Source organism: Artibeus jamaicensis, unplaced genomic scaffold (genome assembly GCF_021234435.1).
Source record: "Artibeus jamaicensis isolate MK-2021 breed Jamaican fruit bat unplaced genomic scaffold, CSHL_Jam_final contig_387, whole genome shotgun sequence".
In the NCBI taxonomy this organism is placed as follows: Eukaryota; Metazoa; Chordata; class Mammalia; order Chiroptera; family Phyllostomidae; genus Artibeus; species Artibeus jamaicensis.
Window position 1 is genome coordinate 5,516,789 of NW_026521812.1, and position 27,521 is coordinate 5,544,309.

The window sequence follows — 27,521 nt, forward strand, 5'->3', positions numbered from 1 at the left end:
TGCACATTGGATAGTAACTGTCTTTGGTTCTAGATCTTGCCTTTATCATGTATGTGTAGTGGAATGAGCCTGGACAGTGTCAGAAAACATGGGTTTGTTCCCACTTCTGTTCTCTATTAAGTGTTTGGCATTTAATTTAGGAGTAAACTTCACAGAAAAGAAGAAACCACAGCCTTTCAAGAGTCCTTTCTTAGCCCTGGCTGGTGTGGCGCAGTGGATTGAGCACCATCCTGTGAACCAAAGGGTTCATTTCCAGTCAGGGCACGTGCCTGGGTTCCAGGCCAGGTCCCCAGTTGGGGGTGCACAAGAGGCAGCCACACATTGATGTTTCTCTCCCTCTGTCTTTCCATTCCTCTCTGTCTAGAAATAAGTAAATCTTTTTTTTAAGAGTTCTTTCTCAAAGACCAACATAAAGTAGGACATGATTAGAGAAGAAGTATAAATAAATGGAAATAGTCTTTCAGCCCATTTGTTAAAGGAAACATCCCAAAACAAAGCCTTATTTTGCTTTTGTATCTGTGTATTAAATTTTTACTTGATAAAAACTATTATAGTTCTATTGAATTAGGTCACTTATAAGCCCCCGAATTATATAGGTTCTCAAAATAAGATCCATTGTCAACCATATAAAATGTTTTATAATTTCACATTTTTATTCTTTTTTCCCACTTGTAGCCAGCCTTTAGTGCCCAGAGAGAACATCACGGCGTGGATGAATGCAATCGGATTGATCATCACTGCTCTGCCAGTGAGTTAAACTGTGATTTGTCTGTAGCAATGGAATGCGGCTGTTCTCTGTCAGCTGAAAGAATGGATGCCTTTATACAAAGACATCACGCAACTAATGAAGTGTTTCATATTTTTGAAGTTTTCATATTATTATTGCTTCAGAAATCCACAGTGACTTTTGTTTGCCTTCTGCATCAAATCCAGTTCCATCTACCTGACTTTCCGGTCCCTACCTCCATTGGTCCCACCTTCCTAACCTACAACCTTAGTCTTTAAATTGAAATATCTAGTTTTGACCACTTAGCATGTCATATAGCTAGAGCTTTTTCTCATACAAATAATGCTCATTGAGACATGTTTCAGGGACCTCTGGTATGTCAGGGAATAAGACGTTATGCTGGACACTTCTTCCTCTGTCAGCTTCTCTGACACTACTCATTCTCTGTCTGCTTCAGCCAGGAACCCGTCCCTGACTTCTCCACTCGTGTGGAGTCTCCGTTCTGTGACCTCCACTTGTGTGTCATCGCGGTCCGTCTGTTCTGTCTGAATGTCGGCAATGCTGTCTAACCCTGTGCTCTCCAGACTTCTCTGATTACGTGCCTCTGTGAATCACGTCTTCCTTCCACACGTCCTACGTAGAAATAGTCATATGTGTATAGCAGCATTGTCTGTAGTAAATGCAGCTAAAGTAGGTTCACTGTGTAGTACATACCAGGTACTCAGTGCACAGGACAGACGTGTGTGTGGAGCCCTCTGACTCACAGGCATTTCTCTTCAGCTTGTTGTTGACTCATTATGAAGCCACCCAGTTTTGATTTTAAAATCTCCATTACACAAAGACACAAGCTCGATAAGAAGAAAACATTAAAGAATGAGAAAGCGCTACTATTTTAGGCATGGCAGTGCGATAATGAATAGGGGGTGGAATGGTGGGTGAGTGATACTTTTCATCAGGCTGTCCTCTGCTTTCCAAGGAGCCGTACTGGATTGTCCTTCACGATCAGATTGTGAGTGTTATCAGCAGCCCCAGCCTGACGTCGGAGACAGAGTGGGTCGGCTATCCGTTCCGCCTCTTCGATTTCACCGCCTGTCACCAGTCCTACTCCGAGATGAGCTGCAGCTACACACTGGCGCTAGCCCATGCTGTGTGGCACCATTCCAGCATCGGGCAGCTTTCTCTCATTCCCAAGTAGGTGCTGTTATTTTTTAAAGAAACGCGACTTTTTCATTTTCGTTTTTGTTTTGTTTGATGACCTACGCATGAGGTGTATAAGCTCATTGCAAAGTAAAAGTTAAGTAGAATTTCTAGATAATTAAAAAGACTCTTATTTCAGAATTGTTTGTAAAAACTTAATTTATATGCACAAGTAATAATTTGGTATCTGGTTTTCCATTACATTTTCACAAAGGCTTTTTCCAGACTATATTCCCAAAGTTGCCTTCTGAACTAAATAAGTGGTTTGCCTATTTTCTGATTATTTATCTTGACTATAAAATTGGTATTAATTAGACTCAAAATTCTTGGGAATTTATATTAGATTGATTACCTCTGTCATTCAGTAGTTTTATTTATTTATTTTTAAGGATTTTATTTATTTAATTTTAGAGAGAGGGGAAGGGAGAGAGGGAGAGAAACATCAATATGCAAGAGATACATTGATCAGCTGCCTCTCACACACCCCGTACTGGGGACCTAGACCGCAACCCAGGCATGTGCCCTGACTGGGAATTGAACAGGCGACCTTTCTGTTCACAGGCCAGCACTCAGTCTACTGAGCCACACCAGCCAGGACTCAATAATTTTATTTTTAAGAATGATTTAAAATCTCAACTTATTTTAATAATTAAGTGAAAACAAGATCTAGTGAGTGATGTGAGATTAGCTTGAAATGTTACCAAAATTAAAAGAAAATATTTTTTTAATTATTAGAAGTTTTGCAAATACTGGGGTAGGCTGTATCAACAAAATGCAAACAAATCAACTGATTTCAAATCACAAGACATTTTATCTTCAAATTTTAGGTTTCTCACTGAAGTACTTCTTCCTATAGTAAAGACCGAATTCCAATTGCTTTATGTGTACCATCTTGTGGGACCATTTTTACAAAGATTTCAGCAAGAGAGAACTCGATGTATGATAGAGGTAAAATATAATCTTGGTTTTCTGTGGTAATATTTTGCTGTAAAAGATCTGTTTAGGTTTCTTCCCCAGTGATTTTCAGTCACAGTCATTAGCAGTGAAGTCAGTGCAGCAGGATCAAAGAGCGATTGTAGAGGACTTAGTGTGACTTAGCACACACACCTGTGATGCGTTTGGTGCGGGATGCGCCGAACTGGAGATGCAGGAGGAAACAGCCATCATCAAGGTTGAGAAGAAAGATAAGGATGGAGAAATGCAGCTGAGAACCTGTACCATAGTACAGAGGAATTAATTAAAGTCATGGAAGTGGATGAAGGCAGTGAAGAGTGCAGAGAAAAGAAAATGAGGCAGGAATAGAGCCTGAAAGGATGAGGCACCAAATAGAACTAAGAGCGTAGAATGTATGCAAGTTAACCCTAAATATCAGTCTTAAACCTAAACATACCATGGAATATAACATATTTTAAAAGCTACTAACAAATATTTATTGAAAGTACAGGTATGAATATGTCTCAGGTAAATTTTATTCACTGCTTTAAGAGAAGATTTAGCATTTAGACTATATCTCTGCTGGGAGGGGACTGCGGAAATCCCACGTGGTGTGAACTGAGCTCCAGCAGGCCACAGCCCACAGGCGTCCGGGGGGAAGGCAGGTGGAAGCTGACAGTGGCCGGCACAGACATGCTTGCCTGCTGCTTTCAGACACTTCAGTCACACGCTCTCAGTGCAGTGCCGGCGCATCTCTTTGTTTGAATATGCGTCTTCCTTTAGTAAACTACTTGCAAATAGCTTGTTTTATTATAAAATGTCATGATAAGAATGCTATTTTACCCTTTTCAAGTTTTAACAAAGGCAGTCTATTAGCGGCTCTTCAACAAACTCTTCATTACTCACTTGCACTCCTTCAAGAGCGCAGAGTTTATATTGTTTCACAGTCAACACTGAAGAAACCACACGTTAAACCTACTTCAGCTTTAAACCAGGTGTGATTTCAACTCTACACTCTCACAACACAACACGAACTGCAAGACGGAATTCAAAATGAACATCAGGGTTAAACATGTTCGTTTTCTAAGCACCACTTCTTTTTCTGATCATCATATTTATCCAGACTGAACCTCAATTCAAACTGAACCATGAATGTAGGTGTATCTGCAATTCTAAACTCAAAACAAGCAATAACAATCACAAATACACATTCATTTATTCTGTCAGCCTCTTTCAGGCTTCTAAACTAAGGCCCATTGTATTTCAAATTTTCTGTGTTTTTATAACTTCCCATATTTAGTAATAACCAGAATTTGATATCAGCTAACTTCTATAATGTAATGTTAAGTTAACCCCCAAAATCAAAGTCTAATACCTGAACATATCATAAAATGCATCATGTTTTACAAGGATACTAGCAAATTTCTTTGAAAACTAGGGTTAAAATCCGAATGATTTCAAGTGTATTCATTACTATAGAAAAGATTTTTAATTTAGGGATTCTGTCATCAACTGAGGAGAGATCGAAACAAGTCTCATAGGAATTAATCTCAAGAGGGCATTGTGGGAAAATATGGGTTTCCCGTAGGAAAACACATTGAAGACTAAGTTTAGAATGTCACGCGTGTATTTATCTGTTCGTTTTCATAGGCTCTCGACTGCACTTCATTCTGGAGGCTCTACAGGCATTACTTTGTGTTTCTTCACTTGATAAAATTCATTAGCAAAACACTTGTTTTATTACATCATTATAAAAAAAGGTTTTTCACAGCTTACAAGTTGTAAGGTTGTTTCTTAGTAGCACTCAACAAACTGTTCACTAGTCACCTCATCATGATGAACACAGAGTTTATGTTGGTTCACACTGAATACCAGAGAAACCTGACGTTAAACCGATTTTAAATTCAAACGGAGCTCTAATTTCAACTCTCTCCAATCCTGCCACACAAAATGAAGAGTAAAAGGGAATATGAAACCAACATTAGAGTAAGACGTAATCATTTCCTAAGCACCACTCCTTTTTCTGACCATAATATTACTTCAGATTGAAATTCAGGTCAAACTGAACCTTGGATGTGAGTATATCTGCTCTTCCAGACTCACAACAACCAATAACCCTCAACACATACACGTTAGTCAGTACTGTAGGTCTGTCTCATGCTTCTGACCTAAGGCTCACACTGTCTCAAACTTTGTAAAACCTCCCATGTTGAAGTGTAAACCAAACCTGAATTTTGGATTGAACTAACTTCTATAATCTAACAAGGGTCCCTGAGATTGTGACTATCCCATAAGTTGAGAAATGGTTTCCTGAAAGGGGATCATCTACCTCTTAAGAGAAATTACTAAGCCTTAGAGAGAAGTCTCCCTGAAGCCCTGTCGGGGCACCTGGCAGCACCGTGGGTTCTGTGGTGGTGTGGGTCCGGCTCCGACTTCCACGCACACAGAGGTTTGCGTGCTCGGGGACAGTCTTCCACAAGTGCGTTGTCCCTCTGTGCTGCTCCTGGGATGGGGTCCAGTCACGTCGCGCTGGATTATGGAACCATTTTCTAATTTAAATAATTTTATATTATTTGTTAAATAGATCGGTGTGGCATTTTACGACATGTTGCTGAATGTAGACCAGTGTAGCACCCACTTAAATTACATGGACCCCATCTGTGACTTCCTGTACCACATGAAGTACATGTTCACTGGTGACAGCATCAAAGAGCAGGTAAGTTAGCTTCATCCTGTGTAGTGGTGTTTGGTTTAGACAACCTGAATGCATGGTGAGAGACTTTTTTTTGTTTGGATGAGTGGTTTTGTTTTGTTTTTTTCTTTTAAGGGAAAAAGGTTGATATCAGACCTTGTTATACTACATGAGCAGATTATTCTGGATATAGTATTAAAGTAAAAGTAAATACATGTTATAACTTCTCACATTTCCTTCACAAATGTGCAACAGGACATTTGAAAAGACCTAGGGGAGTTCATTAGCAGTAATCTCAAGAGGAAGAAGCAGTACATGGTGGCTACTGCAAAGACGAGACAGGTGTGTTAGGAGTGAAGGAGGTCCTGCTTCTCCCTACAGTGATCAGGGGACAGTAAGGGGACATTAGACAAATTGCGGCGTAACTAGAAGGCAGAAGCCAGGAGAGTCAGAGGGCAGTTTCACGAAGGACACCTGAAGGAACTAGGAATGCTTGACTTGAATTTTGAGACTCCTAGTGAGATATGTCCTCACTATTTAGAGTGTTGCCTTTCATTAGGTATTAGATCTGTTCTGTGTCACCTCAAAGGGCGTGTAAACTCGGGCAGAGTTAAAGGGAGGCACACTTGACGTAACATACAAAGGGCCACTTTGCAGTAGAGCTGCCTGTAAGTGGACAGGACCCCCTGCACTGAGCTTGCTGTTGGTAGGAAACAATCTTGGCTGTTTCAGAAGGGCGGAGATGTTAAATAACCTCCTCTCTATACTTAATGTTTTTTTCCTTCTCTAATGGGAAAGAGAGACAAACTGTTACAAAGAAACCTTATGAATCCTAGTCTGCTGAATTCTCTCCTTGCAGCCAGGGATGTGGGTGGGGAGGATGCTGACCTCCTTGTCAGCAGGATTGTCGAGGAGAGTTGAGGGGGAACCAGTATAAGCATGTTTTATTTAACGTCCTTTGCATTTGGGCCCACGGCACTGTGGCACAAAGTAACTGCAGGAAGAAAATGTTATTAATGGGCTGACCCTTTCCAGGAGGTCAGAGAGCATTTGAGTAAAGCTAAGAAAACAGAAACTGCTTGATGTATTTATTTTTTAAAGTATCTTAAGTAAGAGTAGATCTGATATTATTTAGTTTGAATTCCAAGTATAAATCAGAACCAAAAATTAGCTTTGTAGGTATATGTCACAGACACGTGTCATTCAAAGAACTTCAAAATGTACCTGTGTTCCGTGCCTCCATGAAGATGGCATTTAAAAGGGTGGCCGCCTGTTCCACGTGCACATTTCCAGTGTAAACTATACTGGCTTTTGACAGTGGAATTAATGGCCAGATAAGTGCATATGTTTTTGTAAATATATGCAAGTATACATAGATATATGCACATGCACACACATATATAGAATGTATATGAGGGAGAACACATGGTTTTTCTTATGTGAGAAAGAAATAGTTTTATCTGCTTTTGTTAAAACACAAAACATGTGATACACTTCTCATCCACCCCACTCCCTAGTTTATTGTCTCAGGATATCTATATAACTTCTTTAAAAACTGGGAAATTAAAAATCTCTGGTTAAAATATTTGTTCATGTGTTTTTTATTTTTTAGGTAGAGAAGATTATCTGTAATTTAAAACCAGCTTTGAAACTTCGTCTTCGATTTATCACACACATTAGCAAGATGGAGCCAGCTACGGTGCCCCCGCAGGCCGCAAACAGTGGGTCTCCAGCGCCTCAGTCTAATCAGGTGCCCGTGTCTCTTCCAGTAACGCAGTGAAGTCGGGCGGTACTGCGGTGACATGGAAATGCATCTGCCTTTGAAAGTGGACTCAGATGGTTAAATCTGAACATGCCCATGGTACATGGTGATGCAGTAGAAGCAGTGACGTTCAGATTATTTTATTCAGTTGGCCCAGAAGTCCATTTGGTTTTTTCCTTAAGATGACTGTAGTAGCGCTTCTTTGTCTTTAACTTCATTTGAAAGTTTTGTTAGATTGTATTTTGACAGCTGTCATCTCATTGTGCATTTAAAAACATCAGAATGGGTAAAAAATTTGTGTAGCCATTTTAATATTGAAAATGGAAGAAAATGCACAACATTTTTGGCCCACTATGCTTTATTATTTCAAGAAAGACAAAAACACAACTGAATGCAAAAAAAGATTTGTGTAGTATATGGAGAAGGTGCTGTTACTGAATGTGTCAAAAGTGGTTTGCAAAGTTATGTACTAGAGATTTCTCACTGGACAGTGCTCCACGGTCAGCTAGACCAGTTGAAGTTGATAGGGATCAAATGGAGACGTTAACTGAGAACAATCAACATTATACCATGTGGGAGATAGGCTGACATACTCAAAATATCCAAACCAATAACGTTATTGGTGAAAATAAAAAATATGTCTTTTATTTTATGGAAAAAACCATGGAGACTTTTTGGCCAACTCAATATTTTGATTCAAATGATGAATCTATTGACACTTTATAACTCCCACCTCCCTGCCTGTACTTAACGTCTCTAAGAGATCAAGTAAAGTACACGTCGTTCATGTACATAACTGTCTAGTAGAGATGCTCAGGAACATCGAGGTCTCTGTGATCAAGACTTTTATGAGATATTCTCAATCTTTCTTATTCTAGCCACAGGTTTGGTTTTATGTTTTATTATTAATGTTATTCAGTCTTGAAACACATCTTTTTGAAGGCACCACACATGTAAAGCAGTTATTATATAATCTTTTATATGTAACTCTCTTTTGGTATGTGTTTGGGATAAAAAGATTTTTGTCATATAAAGAACTTAAGATTTCATTGCATTGTAGGAGTAAACACAGTTTCATATTCTTTTTAAATGGTTTAAAATTTTTATCATAGATTTTCAAGTAAATAAGCTAACGTTCCTAGTTGAGGTAGATGGCAAATTTATGCCTTTACTGTGGACTTGAACTTAACTGTATGAAATGAGTTGGAAGCAATGTAAATAACATAGCTATAAATGCCTAAACAATAATTCATGCTTAAATGGGGATTCTTCATTCTCTGTTTTTAAAAACGAATTAATTGCTTTTCCAGGTTGACACTCACTTGGCAGATGATGTGATTCTTTGAATTTTTATAATCTTAACATTTTTAAATATTTATTTTTTAAATACAGTGTACATTTTTGTTCTTTAGGGTGTATTAAATTTTGAGAAACTTGATGTCAATTTTGGGGGGAAATGACATTCGGATTGTAAAACACTTCAGAAGTAAAATCTGTTAGGTGAATAAACTGTCCAGTTGATTCCTTGGTGCGAGTGAGCGTCTGCTGTGTGCGGGCAGGGTGCCCACTGGGTCAGCGCAGGGAGTGGGGCTCCTCCCCTGGGCTGCACAGGACGCTGGTGACTGACGTTGACCTAGAACTAGGAGTATTGATTTTTAAAAAAAGTGTTAGTGAAGTTTAATCAACTATACTTCATATTTTATTTCCACGTACGTCTTCCTAGACCCTTATCTTTTTCTTGGTTCATATTACTATAATCACTAAACCTTTATTTGCCATGCAAGTCCAGCTTAATATTTATATAATGGTATAAGTAATTTTCCAGGCTAATATTGTTAAAATTCTCCAGAGATTTTATGCTAGAAATGAATTCAAGTGCTACTCTTAACATAGTCTCAATATAGTCTTGCTACCCAAGGAATATATTGCTTTGAGATCCTAGAGTGGGAATCATTGTGACACTGGTATTATACAAATAGAACAGAGGAAATGAAAATCAGTATTTCCAAGGATATAGTTCTCAAGGATATACTTTCTCAAGGATATTTATATACATTCCAATTTATTTATTAAAAATGCAGTTTCTCCTCTAGCTTTAAAAACTAGAACATGATATTCCCCAAATGGGCTTTTTAAAGAATTATTACTAATCGGAGATCTTAATAGAAGGCAGAAGCTTGGATTTCGAATGCACCTGAGGGACAAAAATGTGTTTATATTCATTACATTCTGAAAGTTTTTGTTTGCTTGGTTCTTTTTCACTAGTAACTTTAAAGCAGCTTTGTCCAACAGGCCTTTCCACAGTGGTGGAAATGCTTTCTGTCTGTGCTGTTTGATACAGTAGTTAGTCACTGCAGGTGCCTGTTGAGCACTTGAAGTGCAGAACTGAATTTAAAATTATATTAAGCTTTAAATAACTACATGTGGCTATTGTGTCAGACAATGTACTCTAAAGAAAGATCCAGTCTCATTGCTCTTATCTAAAAGTAATTCAGTAAAATATTTATTTACAAAGTCCTTATGTCAATGGTTAGGTTTACAATTTGGGGCTAATTATGAAGAATCAGATGGTGGAAGCGCTAATAGTTAATCACTTTATTTTTCAACTACAGTCGACATATAGTATATAGTAGTTTCAGGTGAACACTTCAGTGATTAGATATCATATAACTTAACAAAGTGAAAGTCCTGATAAATCTTGGAACCCATCTGACACCACACATAGTTATTAGAATAATATTGCTACATTATTTCCTGTGCTGTAGTTTATATCCCCATGACTTCTCTGTAACAACCAAGTTGTAACTCTTAATCCCTTCACCTTTTCCACTCATGCCCCCAACACCCCCCCCCACCCCGTCCGGCAACCATTAAAATGTTCTCTGTGAGTCTGTTTCTGTTCTGCTTATTCATTTATTTTGATTTTTAGATTCAGTTGTCGGTAGGTATGTATCTACTATTCATATTTTTTATCTTGTTTTCCTTCTTCTTAAAGAAGACCCTTGAACATTTCATATAACACTGGTTTGGTGATGATGCAATCCTTTGGCTTTTTCTTGTCTGGGGAGCTCTTCATCTGTCCTTTGATTCTAAGTGACAGCTTTGCTGGGTAGAGTAATTTTGGTTGAAGGTTCTTGTTCTTCATCACTTTGAATATTCCTTGCCACTCCTTTGTGGGAGTGTGCTTATTTCTAATGTCAGCAGGGTTTTTTTTTTTAAGTTAATGTACGCTTCTCTTTTGCCAAAATACAAGCTTTTTAAGTTGACAAAAATTTGAATTTCCAAATCTTTCATACCAAGAAGTAATTGATATAGTTTATACTAATTGTACTACTATTTCCTAGGGCAAAACATTTTTCTGAAATACCAAATCTGTAAGAGGATAACCATAAGCGTACGTAAATTACTGGATTTGGTAATCCAGTTATTAGCTGGGAGATTTATGTATGATGTTTCCACGTTTACTTTGGTGGGTTAAGGTAGTCAATAGGCTTATGACTGCCCTCCCGAGCAGCGCCAAAGCAAGCCAAGGTTACTGCCACTGCTGTGTTGACTGTTCGAGTTACTTCTTCCGGTGTCTTCCCCAGAGATGGGTTCACTTCCATTATATCTAATCCCGACAGCAGTCCTACAAGGACAAATGGAAACAAGGTAATTTGTTAAACAGTTGACATTTTAAATTCAATATCTTTGAAATATTACTTAGGAGTTCAAAAAAGGGATGACCAACTGAAACCACTTCAGTTCTTACATCACGTGATGGGCATTGTAGAAGTGTCAACTGGGGCTTGATTTTCAGGTTGGAGGTATAAATATACATTGACCATGTCTATATTTGCTTCTTTATTCACTCAGACGTATACCTACCTGTTCTGCAAATTTCTTCTGTAATGTAGAGACCTTCTCTGTAGGTCAGCCCTCCGGCGACTGGTGTGCCAGTGGCTGGGGTAACAGACGGGTCCAGTCCGTCCACATCAAAGCTCAGGTGAATTGGCCTTTTCTTTCTTTTAGGAGGTGGGAAAGCAATTCAGTTTAAAGTCAGTGGTTTAATATTTAGTAGACAAATAGAGTTCTCCCTTTGATCTATGAAAAGGAACAGCCCAGTGAAGTTTCACAATTTTACAGAAGGGCTTCATTAATAACTTACATTGATTCGTGTCAGTAGTGAGTTCTTTTAACAGTGTTTGTGTCACACACACAAGCATCATACCTGCCTAGTAGGTAGCTGAGTGTTTCTTCCATCACCTTGCCAATTCCCAGTTTGTCTACTTCAGTCATTGAGAAGTATTTAATACCCAGAGTTTTCAAAAGGTAGCTGTAAAAGAGGAGATATTAAGATAATCTATAATTAATATGGGGGCTGACTGGACATCCTCTTGTTTCCTTCTAAGAAAAGATCAATGTGGTAAAATACATAAAATACTTTAAAGTCTGTAAACTCTATGGATATATCAATATATTTTTAATAGCAAGTCAATATGAAAATATATGTACATGTGCATATATGTATCCACATATTTATACATATGCATGTATACCTATAAATATATGTAGACATATAGGTGCAGATATATAGACTTGGCACTTAAGACAACTTTTCCTCATAGGTTTGGCCAGTACATCTAGTGTACAGAAGAACAAAAATGAAGGTAAATGACATCAAGGAATAAACTTACTGTTCCCCCGGGTCCACGTCTCTCAGGCCAATATACACAATATCTTTGGCAGATATGCAGGGCATCACCCAGGATAATCCTGGTACATCAGGGATCTAAAATTGCAATGTTTCCATTTGGTTATATATGCTTCTCTTGAGCAAATCCTACATTGAAAGTTAAGTACACTTGTTGGATTGCATGTATCTTCTATTTAGAACATAAATTTTTAGGAATCATGCAAAGCAATACAAAACGAAGAAGAGAATGCCTGCCTTCCCTGGTAGAACCTTGATTGTTTTGGCCTTAGTCAGCCTTGCCATGTGGCCCAGACCTAACGTGAATCCTCTGTCAGCACCCAGCAGTGTTTAATCATGTGCGCACCCTTTCCATTGGGCCCTCCTTTCCCAGGGACTCTTCTGTAAGAAAGTCAGTGTGCTTCCATCACTTCCAGTCCCCCTTAGCTTCTCTGTCTCAGTAAGGACTTAATCTAGAAGATGACTCAGAGTGGCTCAGGGAAATTTTTTTTGCAGATTTTTAAAAATATGTTTTATTGATTATGCCATTACAGTTATTCTATTCCCCCCCTTCGTTCCCCTTCATCCTGCACACCCCTCCCCCTCCATTCCCTTCCCCTTTAGTTTATGACCATATGTCTCAAGTTCTTTAGAGTCTATATTTCCCCTACTATTCTTGCCCTCTCCCCATCTATTTTCTACCTACCATCTATGCTACTTATTTTCTGTACCTTCTCCCCCCTTCTCCTTCTCCCACTCCCCTGTTGCTAACCCTTCATGTGATCTTCATTTCTATGGTTCCACTCCTGATCTAGCTGTCCTCTTAGTTTGCTTTTGTTTTAGGTGTGGTTGTTAATAACTGTGAGTTTGTTGTCCTTTCACTGTTCATATTTTTTAACTTCTTTTTCTTAGATAAGTCCCTTTAACATTTTATATAATAAGGCTTGGTGATGATGAACTCCCTGAACTTGATCTTATCTGAGAAGCACTTTATCTGTCCTTCCATTCCAAATGAAAGCTTTGCTGGATAGAGCAATCTTGGATGTAGGTCTTTGGATTTCATGACCTGGAATTCTTCTTTCCAGCCTCTTCTTGCCTGTAAGGTCTCTTTTGAGAAATCAGCTGACAGTCTGATGGGAACTCCTTTGTAGGTGACTGTCCCCTTATCTCTTGCTACTTCTAGGATTCTCTCCTTCATTTGAATCTTGGCTAATATAATTATGATGTGCATTTGTGTTTTCCTTCTTGGGTCCAACTTCTTTGGGACTCTCCCCTCCTCCTGGATTTTCTGGAAGTCCATTGCCTCTGCCAGACTGGGGAATTTCTCTTTTATTATTTGTTCAAATAAGATTTCCACCTGCTCTTTCTCTTCCCCTTCTGGTATCCCTATAATTCGGATGTTGGAGCATTTAAAGATGTCCTGGAGGTTCCTTAACCTCTCCTCATTTTTTTGGGTTCTGGTTTCTTCATATTTTTCTGTTTGGTCATTTTTTTCTTCCTTCTGGTCCACTCCCTTGATTTGAGTCCCAGTTTCCTTTCCATCACTATTGCTTTCCTGTGCATTTCCCTTCATTTCAATTAGTTTAGCCTTCATATGTTCCTCTAATTTGTGGCTAAAATCAACCAGTTCTGTGAGCATCCTGATCACCAGTGTTTTGAACTGTGCCTCTGATAGGTTGGCAATTTCTTGTTCACTTAGATTTATGGGCTCTGGGGCTCTGAGTTGTTCTTGAACCATGTTTTGATCTGTTTGTGCCTGTTACATATGAGAAGAGGAGCCTTAGTTGTTCACCAGAGTAGGGCCACCCAGGTTGCTGGTTTGTGATGCTGTCTATGGGGGCGGGGTCAGAGAGGGAGCAAGAGCAGTCCCCTCTGCTCCTTCCTGCTGCAGGGGCCTGCCCGGTCTGTCTCACTGCTCGTTCCTTCGCTGGTTTATCGGTCTGGCTGAGTGGTTCGTTGTTGCCAGACTCCCGTATTGTTCAATTTTCTGTGTTTTGGCTGCGTTTTTTGTTTTTAAAACTTTGTTGTTTTTAAACTTGGTTGTGCGAGAAGGCACAATGTTTCCACCTAAGCCTCCATCTTGGCAAAAGTTCCTCAGGAAAATTTTTGACCAACCCTTCGGTTGCTTTTCAAGTGTCCTGGAGTCAAGCTTGTTTTGCCTTAGGTATTTTAGAAAAGAAGTTTCTAGGGAGCAAGAACACAGTTCTGCTTATGATTTAGATATGTTTAGATAACATCTCACAATAAAGATGTTAAATAATAAATCACTGTACTCTTTACTTTAAAATACTATTTTTGAAGAGGCCCCATGATGTGGACCCGACACTTGCTACGAATGAGAGGCTGGCTGTGTCGCAGGTGATAGAAAGAGGTTGGCATTAGGAGACCAGTTCTGGCCCTTGTCTGACTCCTGACTATGCTTGGCACATGATCTTGGGTGAGTTGGGTTAACCTGGGAACCTCCGCTAACTTGCTTATAAAGGACTACACTCTGCCCCACCTACTACAAAGGGTAGTTGAAAAATCAAAAGGAAACATATAAGGTCACTTTGTGAATTATCAAGAAAGGGAGAGGTGCTGAACTTTGACACTGTTGTCTTCCAACCCTTGCTTATTGACTTCCAAGAAAAGAGTTTGAGGTTACACCAAGGATGAAATGCCAGAAGGGTTCTTCCTTCTCTCCACCTGAGCTGCTCCTGAGATTATTCTTTTGTCATAGAAAACCAACCAGCCTCTTACCTTTCCCTTTAGTTCCTTCAGTAGAAAAGACACAGGCTGTCCATGCAAGTTCCCACTTGTGGTTGTCTGTGGAGTGTTGATGTCGGTGTGGGCATCCACCCAGATGACACAGAGATCCGGGTGCACCCTGGCATGGCCAGAGATGCTCCCAATCGCCAGACTTGGGAGGAGAAAGTTTGTGTGAATATCAGGTTTGCAGTGTCATGTACATCCTATCTCTTTTTCCTTTTCTTTACATACATCACATTATTAACTCAATGCTCGTGCTTAATTTTTCTTTAAGTTAGAATGGCTGATATTTCTCATAGGTTTTTAAATCAGAGGTGCCAACTAAATAACTATAATAACAGAGAAAGTAGAGTTTACACTTAATACTAAGAAGTTATAGCTACATGGAAGCATCACTGAACCACGTTCTAATAAAATTGTAAATTATAGTTTCACCAAAAGTAAAATATGTGTGAAAATGCTAGCCATACAAAGGATTCCTTATCAGGAGACTAGTCCATTGTCAGGGTTAAATGAGGCTTCTGCACTCTCGTTTCTCTTGGTGAATGCTGAATTCTCCCGCATGAGTTATGACAGAGTCTTTTCGCTTAGAAGACAATCATTGCCATTGGGGAGCGTCCCTCAAAGGCCCTACATTGACTCCAGTCCGATTTCCCAGTGCTCACTCCCTCTGCTCAACAGTGGGGTCCTCCACTTAGCTCTCTACTCCCCCTGCCCCACATTTTAGGTCCCCCTCTTCACCAGGTCCAGAACCCTCAAAGTTCACCACAAGCACCCCAAGCTCCAGAAAAGTTGCCTGAATGCAACAGCTAAGAAATGTCTTACACAAAAGTCAAAAGGTCTTGATTTGCCATACAATGCCCTTTTTCTCCCACTTATGAATGCTTCTAGGATCCTTCAGAGAATCATGAACTTTTCTGTCACTTCTGAGTGAAAGCAACGATGCTGTGATATTCGGGTATTGATTATTCCAGCTGGGAGTTCGTTTTCCTTTTAGGTTTCTTATGTTTTTTTGCCACTTAAAAATTTTTCTACTTAACATAGAAAGTAAGCCCCAGTTCCTCAACTGCTGTTGGTGTTAGAAGCCCTGGTAACAGTCTGACTTCAGAGAAGAAAACTGAGGGGCTAAAGTAATTGACTCTTGAGGTGAGAGCCATTGTACTGTTTACACTCTTGATCTAATCATACTTCCGTTACGTATTTTAAGAACTTGAAAGTAAGCATTCAAGAGGCTCATGCACAAAAATTATCTTTGCCATATTATTTGTAATGCTGAAAATCTGAAAATAACCTGAATGTCAGACAAATGGGTATATACAATGATGTAATAATTTAATGAAAAATGATGCAACAGTAAAAAAAGATGCTCATATATCATGAAGTGAGATAAGGAAAATTCTGTAGATTGAGAACAAGCCAGGACAACACACACATGTGCACATGTACACAGTGTTTTAAAAAATCATGTTAAAAGGAAAAACTTCAGCAGGAAGGAAACTATGCCAGAGTTTCAATTCCAGTTGAAAAGCTTGTTAGGGAACTGCAATTACCATCGGTTCTTTTCCTTTTGTGTGTGTGTACTTCAAAAATTGTATAATTATTACTTTTATAATAGAAAATACTTTTAAGGGTTGACCTACTGAGCGGTTCCTATTATTAGTAATTAAGTACAAAAACTTGACTATGAATTTCCTCAGTGCTTATTTATTTAGAAATGTAAGCCTGTGCTGAATGTTACTGAAATTCATTCATATTTCATGTACTTTCTACTCTAATAAAGATAGTGCAAGACTTCAAATAGAGCTAAATCTCTTTCCAAAATAAAGTAGTAACCAATAAAAAAATTTAAGGGCAGAAAATGTGGTTACACTATTGATCAGTGGTTTCCCCTCCATATGTCCTCTCTCTGCACATGGTTTTGGTTCTGCTCCCTTCATGCCATTTGTGCCAGACCACCGTGGAGCTCATCCCTGGACAGCACCTGTGGTCTCCACCCAGCACCATGCTGATCCTTCCATTCTTCTTAACTTCCGCTACCATGCCAGCCAGCTGCTCATTCGCTTTCCCCACCGACCTTGGGTTCTTCACAATTTGAAATGGACTGTCATTAGGGACATCAGCAAAGGGCAGGTCCCCATAATCTTTTACGTCACATTCTATAAATAAAATTGAAAGTTGCAGGTTACTAAAAACAGTTTACATAAGAGCCTGTGCAGGATGATTTTAAATTTACAAAATAGGTATGTTTTCTAAAGTATAGACACAGGAAAAGTCTGAACAGGCTGGGACAGTTGCGAAGGTATAAACCATGCCTGCTTTTGCCGGACATCATCATGTCACCTATGCTGCACTCTGCTGCCTGCCGGACACTGGGCTCTTGGGAAGTATTTGAACCCACCCAGTTAGGCTGTAAGTACCACAGCAGCAGGTGTTCTTTTGGTTTGGGTTTAATGGGTGGTGTCACTGTCTCTGTCTGGGCTCATGTGCTTTCTACTTTCCTACAATAAGCATACATTTTGTTCGTAATCAAGAAATAAATCATTTTAGTAGTACACACACACACATACATACATACACCCAGAAGAAAATACACCGTTATTTTATTTGCAGTCCTTGGTTTCAATTCAGTCAGTCACTTGCTGAAGCATTTCAGCTCCCTCTTCTGTCCATTGCACCTGCCTCACAGTGGTACTGCCAGAATTCAATAAGAATATGTGACTACCATCAATCTTAACACTTCAGCAAGCTCAAGAAATAAAGGTTCTATTACTACACTTTTTAAATAAGATAACCCAAAGTTCCTAAGGACCTGGGTGCACTTCCTAAAGGGGCCTGTATTAGGCCTCAAGACACAGAGCTTCATGTAAAACTGCCATATGCGCTTGGTGCAGTGTCCCCAAGTAAATGGTCATTGTGCGCTTATTCGTGTCCATGTGTGTCCATGATTCAGTACCACCATCAAGACATTTAACCTGAAATCAAACGTGACCGAATTATGCTTGTTTTCTGATGAACTGGGCCCATCCATTTCCCCGGGGCTTCTTGTCTCTCCTGGGGTCTCTCTCTCTCTTTCAGTTTGTGAAATAAACTTCTTATTTACTAAAATGCATTTATTTTAAGTGTACTGGTCAATGGTTTTTAGGAATATCTACAGTCTTTCAGCCACCACCACAGTGAAGATTTAGAAAAGTTCCTCTACCCACCCCTAAGTTCCCTCATGGCCCTTTTTGGTCCAGAAATTGCCCATCTCCTTTGCAAAGTGGTTGTATCATTATACATTCTCATCAGATACCAAGGGTTCTAGTTGGTCCATATCCTCGCCAACACTTCAACAGCGTTTTATATATAAAGATGACATTTACTTTGCTATACTTTTAAAATGCAATGTATTTTTCATTTGGATGCTCACATACGCAAATAGGATGTGTGTGCAATGTGAGTAATGATACACATACCAGTACTACTAGTGTTTTTTTATTTATACTTCCCATGTTTATTAATAGCAGTGGTATAACTTAATACTCCCTTATTATTTCTGATATCACAGTGGACGTCCATGGGCATATTTTCAGAGAGCTTAGGTCTCCTCTCAAAGAAAAATAAGTAACAGTTCTTGCAACAACCAAGGGAAATGAACTGCTCCAGCTGGTGAAAGGAGGTGCCTGGAGAGACAGGCAGAAACTTGAAGAAAATAAAGTGTTGACTTAATAGACCATGCTGATGTTCGTGGTAGATATTTTTGGATGTAGCTAGCTATCTACAAAAAGTTCTAACTTTACTCTTCAACAGAATGGAAAGACATGGAATTTGACATAGCCATCTGGACCTAATGGTGGAGCTGCTGAAAGCTCCATAGACATTGCCTCCCCACCTGATCCTGACTCAGAGGCCTAGATCCATTCCACTCCCAATCCTTTCAAGTGGCCCATTTTTTCAGAATCAACTGAAAGGACAAGAAAGCTCCTTTTAGACCAACCCTCTTTACCAGAGCTAGTTATCTCTTTCCTTGAGTCCGTCAGGCATAATTAACTGTTCTTTCTCTGAGTCTCTATTCTTAAGACTGGAGAGATTACTAAAAGTATCCCCCACACAGGTGTTTCAAGAACTTATACAAACAGGTCATTCAAGACCCAAGTACCTGGACACTGAACCCAAAGATATTAGCAGAACAAACTGAAGACTGCACAATCAGCCAGAAACCTCCTAATTTACAACTAATTCCCAGGACTACCCAGCGGCACCCCTCTTCCTTTATCACCCAATAAAAACTCATAGCCCCAACATTTCACTGCTGGTGTATCTCTTCATACCAGCCTCTTTCCCCTCTTGGAAAGTGAATAAAACTTTACTCTCTGCCTTTTCTCCTCTTTGTGCATTCTTTCACAGCCCATGGTACCAATCACCCTAACACCAGTGATGGAAGGGTGGGATCCAAAGAAGCCTGTTGATGCAACGAGCTGCCCAGTTCATGGGGTCTGGGTGGCAAGCGGCTTGGAAAAGCCTTGAGACTCTGAGCAACTACCCTGCTTTCCTCCTCCTTCTCTCTCGCAGAGCTGAAAAGGTCAGGGTGGGAAGCCTAGTTCTTCCTGCATACAACTGCTCAATGCCTCTTCCTTTACAAACCAGGACATAGAAATCTGATTTCCCATTGGACTCATTGGAGAAGTACGCTTTCTGGTCCGAACTTGACCTACCTGAAGCCTGCTGCTTCTCCATTGCACTAAGCCCCCACCAAGGAAAATGGTGGTGTCAAACAGAGGCTTGGTATTATTACTGTTATATTTCCTCTTACAAATAGGGCTCCTGTTGGTAGTAGTACATTTCCTGCTGCCCCTTGCCTTTCCTTTTCAATCCCCTCAACTCCCCTACCACCCATCCCAAATCCAATTCTTAAACACACATTCTCTTACAAAGCAGTCTGGCTGGAAAGACAAAATATCTGAGTAAATAAACAATACTGATTGCTCATTTTCCACATATGCTGCTTTTTTAAATAGAGTGTCTATCTAAGGTTATAGCCAGAGCTGCAGTTCTGTGGTACAGATGTCATTCCAGACACACCCTCGTGTAACCAAGAGCCCGCTCCTCCCTTCAGAGTGGGAAAGACATCAAGCTGATCATCTTTCAACTAAAAAATGACCTTGCCCTGACTGGCATGGCTCGGTTGGTTGTGTCATCCTGCAAATAGAAGGGTTGTCAGTTTGATTTCCAGTTAGGGCACATGCCTGGGTTGCCTGCTGGTCACCAGTTGGGTCACGTGTGAGAGACAGCTGGTAGATGCATCTCTCACACATCAGTGTTGCTCTCCCTCTTTTTCTCCTTCTCCCCCCCTCCCTCTAAAAGAATAAATAAATAAGGTCTTTTAAAAAATTACCTTGTTCTTTAAGTTTCTCAAGCAGGCCAGCCTTTCTCAATACCTTTGGGCCTTCTTCCACTCCTCTTCGTGGCTGGACAATTAAAAAATAAAGTAATTCAGACATCATCTTAATCATCAGATGCACACAAATAGGAAACTCTTAATTATTTAACCAGTTGAATTGTAACTTATGATTTATTGAGTTCTTAGAGAGCCAGAAATTTACATAATAATCTCATTTAATTAACACAACAAGGTAGACTGGATTACTCTTATGTCAGACATGAGGATCTAAAATCAGAAAGTTCATACAATTTTCCTACAGGCACACAGCTGGCAAGTGGGAGAGCTTCAGGACCTTATCCAGGTCCTTTGGACTCCAAAACCTGCATCTCCTTTTCCCATCACACCATGTTACTCACATAATAAACATTCATTTTGTGCAAAAGTGCTCTGATAGATGGAGATACAATTATTAAAAGGAGAGGGTTTGTGTCTTTAACTCACAAGCGAATAGGAGATTTGGATGTTTAACCTCAGTTACAGTACTGGGAGATTTGCTTTAACCCCAAAACTGTGCAAGATGTTATAACAGCAACAACAGGATGCTCCTAACTCTGCCAGACCCAGCAGGTACCAGGTGGAGCAGATACCATTTTAGTTTAGGGTTGCAGCACGAGTTCGGAACAATGGATGGGGTGATGGAGAAACTTTGTAAACAGAGAAACAGCTTGAGTAAAGGCATTTGAAAAAAATGTGGCATGGGAAAGAGCTACACGCAGGTCCTCACAGCAGTAAGGCGGGGGTCTTGGGGACAACACATGCAACAAGGAAAAGTCACCTGGGAGCTGACTGAAACCACAAAGACAACCTGATATTTCAACTTGTGACCTCCTTCATAAACACAGCGAACAAGAATTCTACCCTTGCTGTTTTACATCAGGGAAGCTAACCTACTTCCTCTTGCCAATAAACCTTATCCAGTGTCCTGGTAGATTAGTGATATAAAGAAACAGCTTTTTTATGTATCTCTCTGATTCTAATTTCCAACAAGACTTTCACATACAAAGTTATTTCCTATTGTCAAAGGAGAACAGGTGCCAAAAGATATGTGCTGTCCATAGGATTGGCTGTGGCACCAAACCGAGAGATATTTCTTCTCAATTCAAATTAGCAGATGACTTGCCCTGGCTGCAAAGAAAATCCTTGATTCAAACCCCTGTCCCTGGCAGCAGGGAACCCATGCACTGCCTGACACAGACAGACTGCCTTCCACTGTTTTTCCCATTCCCTTCTCACCTGGCTCTGCCCGCCCCCACTCCAATCAAGGAGAGAGAACTTCTCATTCTTTACAGCCCCATAGAATGTTGCCTGGCTCAAATTCTGCCTTTGGTTTTGTGTTAGATTTTGGTCAAGTTTCTTTAAACTGACACTTAATAGATGCACAAAAATGGTCAGTTTGATAAAATTCCATGGCCTTTCCCCCTCTACCTTAAAAACTTTAGAACAAATCTAATGGGCCCCTTTGCAAACACTGCATTTGCTCTAACACAGTCACTGAGTTTTTCCAGAGTGACCCTCTCTAACATTCTTTTTTATTTCTTTGACTCGAGTGGCTTCTCATATCAGTCCTTTCTTTGTGCTTGGTTTATACTCCCTAGAGGGGTTCTCACCAGCCCAAGGCCTTCTGCCGAAGCTCAGGGGCCAGAGCGTGTTCATGGAGTTCCTTCCTTCCTTCCTTTCTTCCTTCTTTCCACCTTCCTTGCTCCTTTTATTTTCTCAGTTATTTTAGTTCCATCTTTGCTGGAATCCACCCAAAAATAAATGAGCATATCGGGGATTTTGCGATTAACCGCAGCATTAAAAGAACTGCTTCTATGTCAGCAAAATGTGGTGGGCACACAATGCAATGTACAGATCAGGCGTCCTAGAAATGTACACTGGACACTTATTAACCAGTGTAACCCTAATAAATATAATAAATAAATAAACAGAATATAGAGTAAAAACAGGAGCCCTACTGTGCTGTAGGTATGCCTAAGGATAGGAGTTCTAACATGTGGTCCTGGATGAGCATAAGGCAGTTTGTGAAACACTTGATTATTTGAAAATAAATACATATATATGAAAAAAAGAGGGAAACATTTCTGTGTCAGTAAAATGTCCCCATGTTCTGGGAAAGGCCTCTGAAGGATTTGCAGGGAAAGTGAAGCAGTATTTACTCACCATCCAAATTTGGTTTGGGTCTGTAACCTCTGACCTGCCCTATTTGGTTTTGCAGTAAGAAGCCAGAGTGCAACGCAAGAGTTCAAAACTAAGAAGAGTACGACATTGCCTGGGTTGGCAAAGGGACAGTTCTGATAAACCCGGAGAAAATTTCATGTAAAACAGCAACCACAACAGAATAACCTTAGGAGCGTCAATTCATACTTGTCTTAATTTGCTTTTTTTTTTCCCCTTCCTTTTTACAGACAGATATATATTGAAGGGTATGGTACCTGTAATCTTATTATATGAGTGTGGCCAGGTAGGAAAAAAATAATTTCAATGTTACTGTCATATTTTGGCAGTAACATTGCCAGATAATAATACATTTATTATCTGGTATATTTACCAGAACGAGTGTGGCCAGGTTGGAAAAAAAAAATTTATTTCAATGTTACTGCCTTGTTTTGGCAGTCTGGCAGTTTCTTAAACCCATTAATCAGTCCTTTCGACATTACCAACTTACAGTCAGATTTTCTTTCTTTCACTTTTCTTTCTTCCTGTCTCAAAGAGTGGTACACAAAGGATTCTTTAGTTCGTGGACTAACACTTTTATAGAATTACTAAAGGTCTTAAAAGTATGAATTATTCACAGAGTTGCATAAAGCAATCACATATAGATTATTGAAATTAAAAGAACACTGAAGGTTGATGCCAATCTATGAAATTGTTCTAGGCATTAATTACATAGCTAAATAAATGTGCTGTCTTAAAATTCTCTCTCTACATATAGACACAGTAGCACCAAAAACAATGAGAACATGGACTTCTAAATAAGAAGCTAAAATGCAGAAATAGCCTATTTCCATTCAAATAAAATTATTTCTTTTCTAAAAATATGAGGAAAATTTATTTTTTGTTTGTTTATAAAAAATTAAGTTAACTTACTCTGGATTTTAAAAGACCCAAGTTCCAATCCCATCTACACCACTCCACCAGGCAATCACTGCGGCCTTGGCTAAGTTACACTCCATTTCTATGCCTCAGTTTCCTCACCTAGAAAGTGAAGACTGTAAGTGTGACCAACTCATGGCTCCACTGTGAGAATCAAATTAGATAATGCTCATTAAGAACTTGGCTGCTGTACCTGCCCCAGGGTAAGCACTCAAAAATGCTATTTTTATCATTTAAAAAAGTTAATGTGTTTTAAAAATAAAATTGAAATGAGGAAAAAAGTATTTTACATGGAGTGTTTTTGTTTCAAAAGCAAGTTTACTACTGTTCATTTTTACTTCCTTCATGTTTGCAGGTTTCTCCTGACAAGAGCAGACAACACTTACACATAAACTCACTTGGCAAAGGAGAGACTAAAGCAAGTGGAACAGCTACTGGGAACTAGAACCATGAAAATATACATAGTCCATGGAGCTGAGTCATAAGGGAAGAGGTGGAGCCATATTAGCGAGGACGAAAGTACACCCAGCAGATGCTTTATCTTTGCATTCTAACGAGAGCTGGATCACATTTCTTTAGTAAACTTAAAATATGGGCTTCCTATATGACTCAGCTTAATATTCTATTACTTCATTATTTTATATATTGATCTGAGAGAGAGAGTTATTTTGTTTCACTTATTCATGCTCTCATTGGTTGATTCTTGCATATGCCTTGACTGGGGATTGAACCCACAACCTTGGTGTATCGGGACAACGCTCTGACCAACTAAGCTACTTGGCCAGGGCAATATTTCATTCTAATAAGAAATTATCTCAGTGGAAGAAGGAAATAAAAACCCCAAACTTAATTTCTAGAAAGCAAGGTGGTAAAGAGACATTTCAGTGTAGTTTGGGCCCCATGCTCAGGGGAAAGGTGGTGAGGCAAAATACTGCTGAAGCAGAAACCACCTAATAAGTTACTTCTTCGAAAAGCCTCTCTCTGTGTCAGATCTTTGGGATTCTGCCGTCTAAGCCTGGGAAGCACAATCTTTGGCACCGATATCAAGCCCTGGGACATTATCAGGCCCTCTGAGGGTGGTGGGGTGTACACGGGGGTGCCCATTTCCAAGGGGAAAAGGCTCTCAAAACCTTTGGGTGTGTTAAAAACCAGAGAAGTGGGCCGCTTTCCCCACAGAATTTTAGACTTCTCGCTCCGGGTGAAAAGAATGCACTGAAGCAGTCTAGTTCACCTTTGTTGTGAAAAATAGATCTCCACACTGCTAGTCATTACTACCCATAGAGAGGATTTCTTTTCCAAAGAACTTTATGCATTTAACTGGAAGTTAGCATTAATTATCTTTACTTTATAAGATGAAAAAATAACAGGCATTATAAAAAAAGACTATTTTTTCAAGATGTCAGAAAATGAATTTCAACTTAATTTTTAACCCCCGAAACTATGTGTGTAGTATTAGTTTATCTGGTCCACAAACCACAGATGAATGTATTAATGATGCCTTAGTCATATCAAGGTTCACTGGGTGTGTTTGGTGTCATATCTAATGCAGAAGAATGTCTTCCCCCAGATAGAGCTGTTCTAAGATTTTTCCATCCCTATCTTAAATAGTAACCCATTATGTACTTACTGTAAAACTTTTTGCTTCTCATGCTTCCCAATCAGCAAGTCAGCTGCCCTATTCTGGGGCTGGGTGGGGGCTGGGGAAGAAAAACACACACAAGGGGCCCAGGCAGTGAGTGTTGGAGCAATGCTCCACTCAGGAGGCAGGATAAAAATATAAGGGAAATTTAGTAGATTCAAATAAAATCTACTGTGGCTGAGATTAGAAAGCCACTACTGTAAGCGGGTTTGTGAGCATCATTGTGCAGTGTTTCGAAATGGTGAGACAATGTTAAACTATATGTTATTTCAGGGCCAGCATGAACTTCACTAAGCAGACAATAATACCTTACTAATTTTTAAGACTGAAACTTTCCAACAAATTCCAGTGATTCCAAGCCAGGCTTTTTACTCACCTGTCCCTTTGAGAAAGGAGCTCCGATGATCCCTATGAATTTTGACTTAGAACTCATACTCTGGTGTTTTTTGACTGCACCCAAGTTCTCCAGCCAGTCACCACTCTCTGCAGCCCTCAGTGACAGGAGGCACATACTTTTTCCCACTTATAATTGGGTCTGATCTGTTTACTTTATTCTAATGAGGAAGATGGGCTCCACCTACTGCACCAAAGAGTGATAGTGCACTGGAAGTGTCACGAGTTCATGTGTGAAATAACTACAAATCCTCCAAGTGTAGGATCTCAGGTTAAGTGAGATTATTCATGTCACCAATTCACAGCCATCTTGTAAGTCATCTAGGGTAATACCTTGCTTAATCACAATCTTTATTTCCCAATGATAATAATCATTTCTAATCATAATCAATTCATCACTATCTCGTAAACAGTGCCATCATTCTAGTTGTGCCAACTCGGGGAAAGGCGCTTATCTCCTCGAGGATTTCGAGTCCTCCTGTGTGAAAAAGGGCTGGGACTGGCAGGACGGTTGTTCACATCCCTTCAGGCCCTACAACCCTGAGTTCAGGTTTCACACGCTAGGGTTAATGGTTAAACAATGAGACACATGTTATGCACGAGTAGGGGGCAATCTTAGGGAAAACATATGCCTTTCTTTTCTGCTTATCACTTACAGAAAATCTTAATTACTTCATTAATAACCCAGAGGTGTTACCATACTAACTTTTAAATACAGTGTATAGGGAAACAGTTTTCAGACTCATAATACATAAACAAGACATAGAAGTAGAAGCAGCCAACACTGATTTTTTATAATGTGCCAGATGCTATTCTGTTCTATTACCTCATTTAATCCTTATGCCAACGTCATGTCAAATCTCCTCTTCAGTGCCATTTCACTGATGAAGAAACTGAAGCTCAGAGAGGTTGCTAAACGTCACAAACAGATTTTAGGGGAAGAGCTATGATTCAGTTTTAAGCATTCTGGATCCACCTAATCTCTGGGCTTTACAGTCAAAACACAAGCTATGTATCAAATATCCATGCCTGTCAAATCTGTGAGGGAAGTCATTTATTGTCATTCAAAAGTATGGATTTAGAAGAAATGCACCAAACTTTTTTTCAAATTAAAAATAACATGATTGTAATTTAGAAGGAACATTCACTTAGTAGAAACAGATTTCTCTTTCCTATTGGTGGGAGAGAACATTGTAGAGTATTCAAATTCTGTGAGGGCAGATAATTTTGTCTTTTGTATTCCCAGGACTTGGAAAAATGCTGATATGCAACAGGCACTCAATAAGTATTGACAGAATGTGTGAATGAGAAAACCAAGGTCTCATATATTCATTTTATTAGATAAATTATTTTTATTTTATTTTATTAGATAAATTATTTTTTATGTATTGATTTTTATGGAAATAAAAGGAAAGGAAGGAGAGAGAGATTTGTGGTTCTACTTTCTAAAAAATTCATTGGTTGATTCTTGTGTGTGCCCTGATTGGATATCAAACCTGCAACCTTGGCATATTGAGATGATGCTCTAACCAACTAAGGGAGCTACCTGGCAAGGGCTCACAGGTGCATTTTAATAAGATCATATTCCAAATAAGCTTCCTATCTTTCATTGTGGATTTACTTTGCATATCCTAGATATTTACTTGGAATATTTTGTATAACTAAATACTAACTTCTTATGGAAGCAATTTTCGAACTTTTTATCTCATGGCATACATAAAACTAACTACCAAAATTTTGTGTGCACCAAAAAAACATACTTTTTGCCAATGGGAAAAGAAATAGGTATAATTTTGATTCACTCATACCTGATGGCTATTGTCATTTTTTTAATTGACCATCTAAAGGAAAAGAGGTCAATGTCTCTAACTAAATGGTCAGGTGTTACATGTTTCCAAAATCCATGTGGCACACCAGTTGAAAATTACTATTCTATGGTGTAGATACTGCAAAAATATTTTCCAAAATGTCAGTAATCTGATAATTTTGTTATCACCCCAAGTCCTTAATTTTGGAATAGGCAACTGAATAATTTCCCTCACGTGTTTTGTTATTTGGAAATTTTGAATAAGCCCTTCCTACTCCAGCAGTACAACATACCTTTCTATGTTTTCATCTATCTGCTTTAGAGCTTATCTTTCACATTTACTTCTTTAATCCAGCTGCACACATTTTGGTATGTTGTGAAAATTTTTCAACTACACTTTTTCCTGTGTAGTCCACCAGTTTCCTTTTAAAAACCT

The 27,521-nt window shown here is 39.3% G+C and overlaps 2 protein-coding genes across 4 annotated transcripts in view; one reads left to right on the forward strand and one right to left on the reverse strand.

Moving 5' to 3' along the window:
- The window catches only part of MED23 (mediator complex subunit 23), a 48,891-nt gene extending 38,811 nt beyond the window's left edge, over positions 1-10,080 (forward strand). For all 3 annotated transcript variants that reach the window (XM_053664762.1, XM_053664763.1, XM_053664764.1), the window contains 5 exons: positions 676-748; positions 1,704-1,918; positions 2,752-2,872; positions 5,442-5,573; positions 7,162-10,080. In XM_053664762.1, the coding sequence (XP_053520737.1) occupies positions 676-748; positions 1,704-1,918; positions 2,752-2,872; positions 5,442-5,573; positions 7,162-7,329 (709 nt within the window). In that variant the 3' untranslated portion in view covers positions 7,330-10,080. The remainder of the gene's footprint in view (positions 1-675; positions 749-1,703; positions 1,919-2,751; positions 2,873-5,441; positions 5,574-7,161) is intronic.
- Positions 10,081-10,160: 80 nt separating this feature from the next.
- On the reverse strand, positions 10,161-25,406 carry ARG1 (arginase 1). The gene is made up of 8 exons (XM_037147897.2): positions 25,262-25,406; positions 20,106-20,178; positions 16,713-16,887; positions 14,723-14,882; positions 11,988-12,082; positions 11,522-11,626; positions 11,179-11,315; positions 10,161-10,939 (listed from the first exon to the last, which is right to left on the reverse strand). Exons 1-8 carry the CDS (start codon positions 25,394-25,396, stop codon positions 10,773-10,775), a joined length of 1,047 nt encoding a protein of 348 aa, XP_037003792.2. The 5' UTR covers positions 25,397-25,406; the 3' UTR covers positions 10,161-10,772.
- Between the last annotated feature and the right edge of the window lie 2,115 nt (positions 25,407-27,521).

Bases quoted from the DNA above. Each gene is read 5' to 3' on its own strand.
- ARG1 (XM_037147897.2), bottom strand. From the start codon at position 25,396: ATGTGCCTCCTGTCACTGAGGGCTGCAGAGAGTGGTGACTGGCTGGAG. The intron at 12,083-14,722 runs GTAAGAGGCTGG...TTGCAATTTTAG, and splicing joins TGAAGGAACTAAAGGGAAAG to ATCCCTGATGTACCAGGATT. The intron at 10,940-11,178 runs GTAGGTATACGT...TTGTCCTTGTAG, and splicing joins AGAAGAAATTTGCAGAACAG to GACTGCTGTCGGGATTAGAT.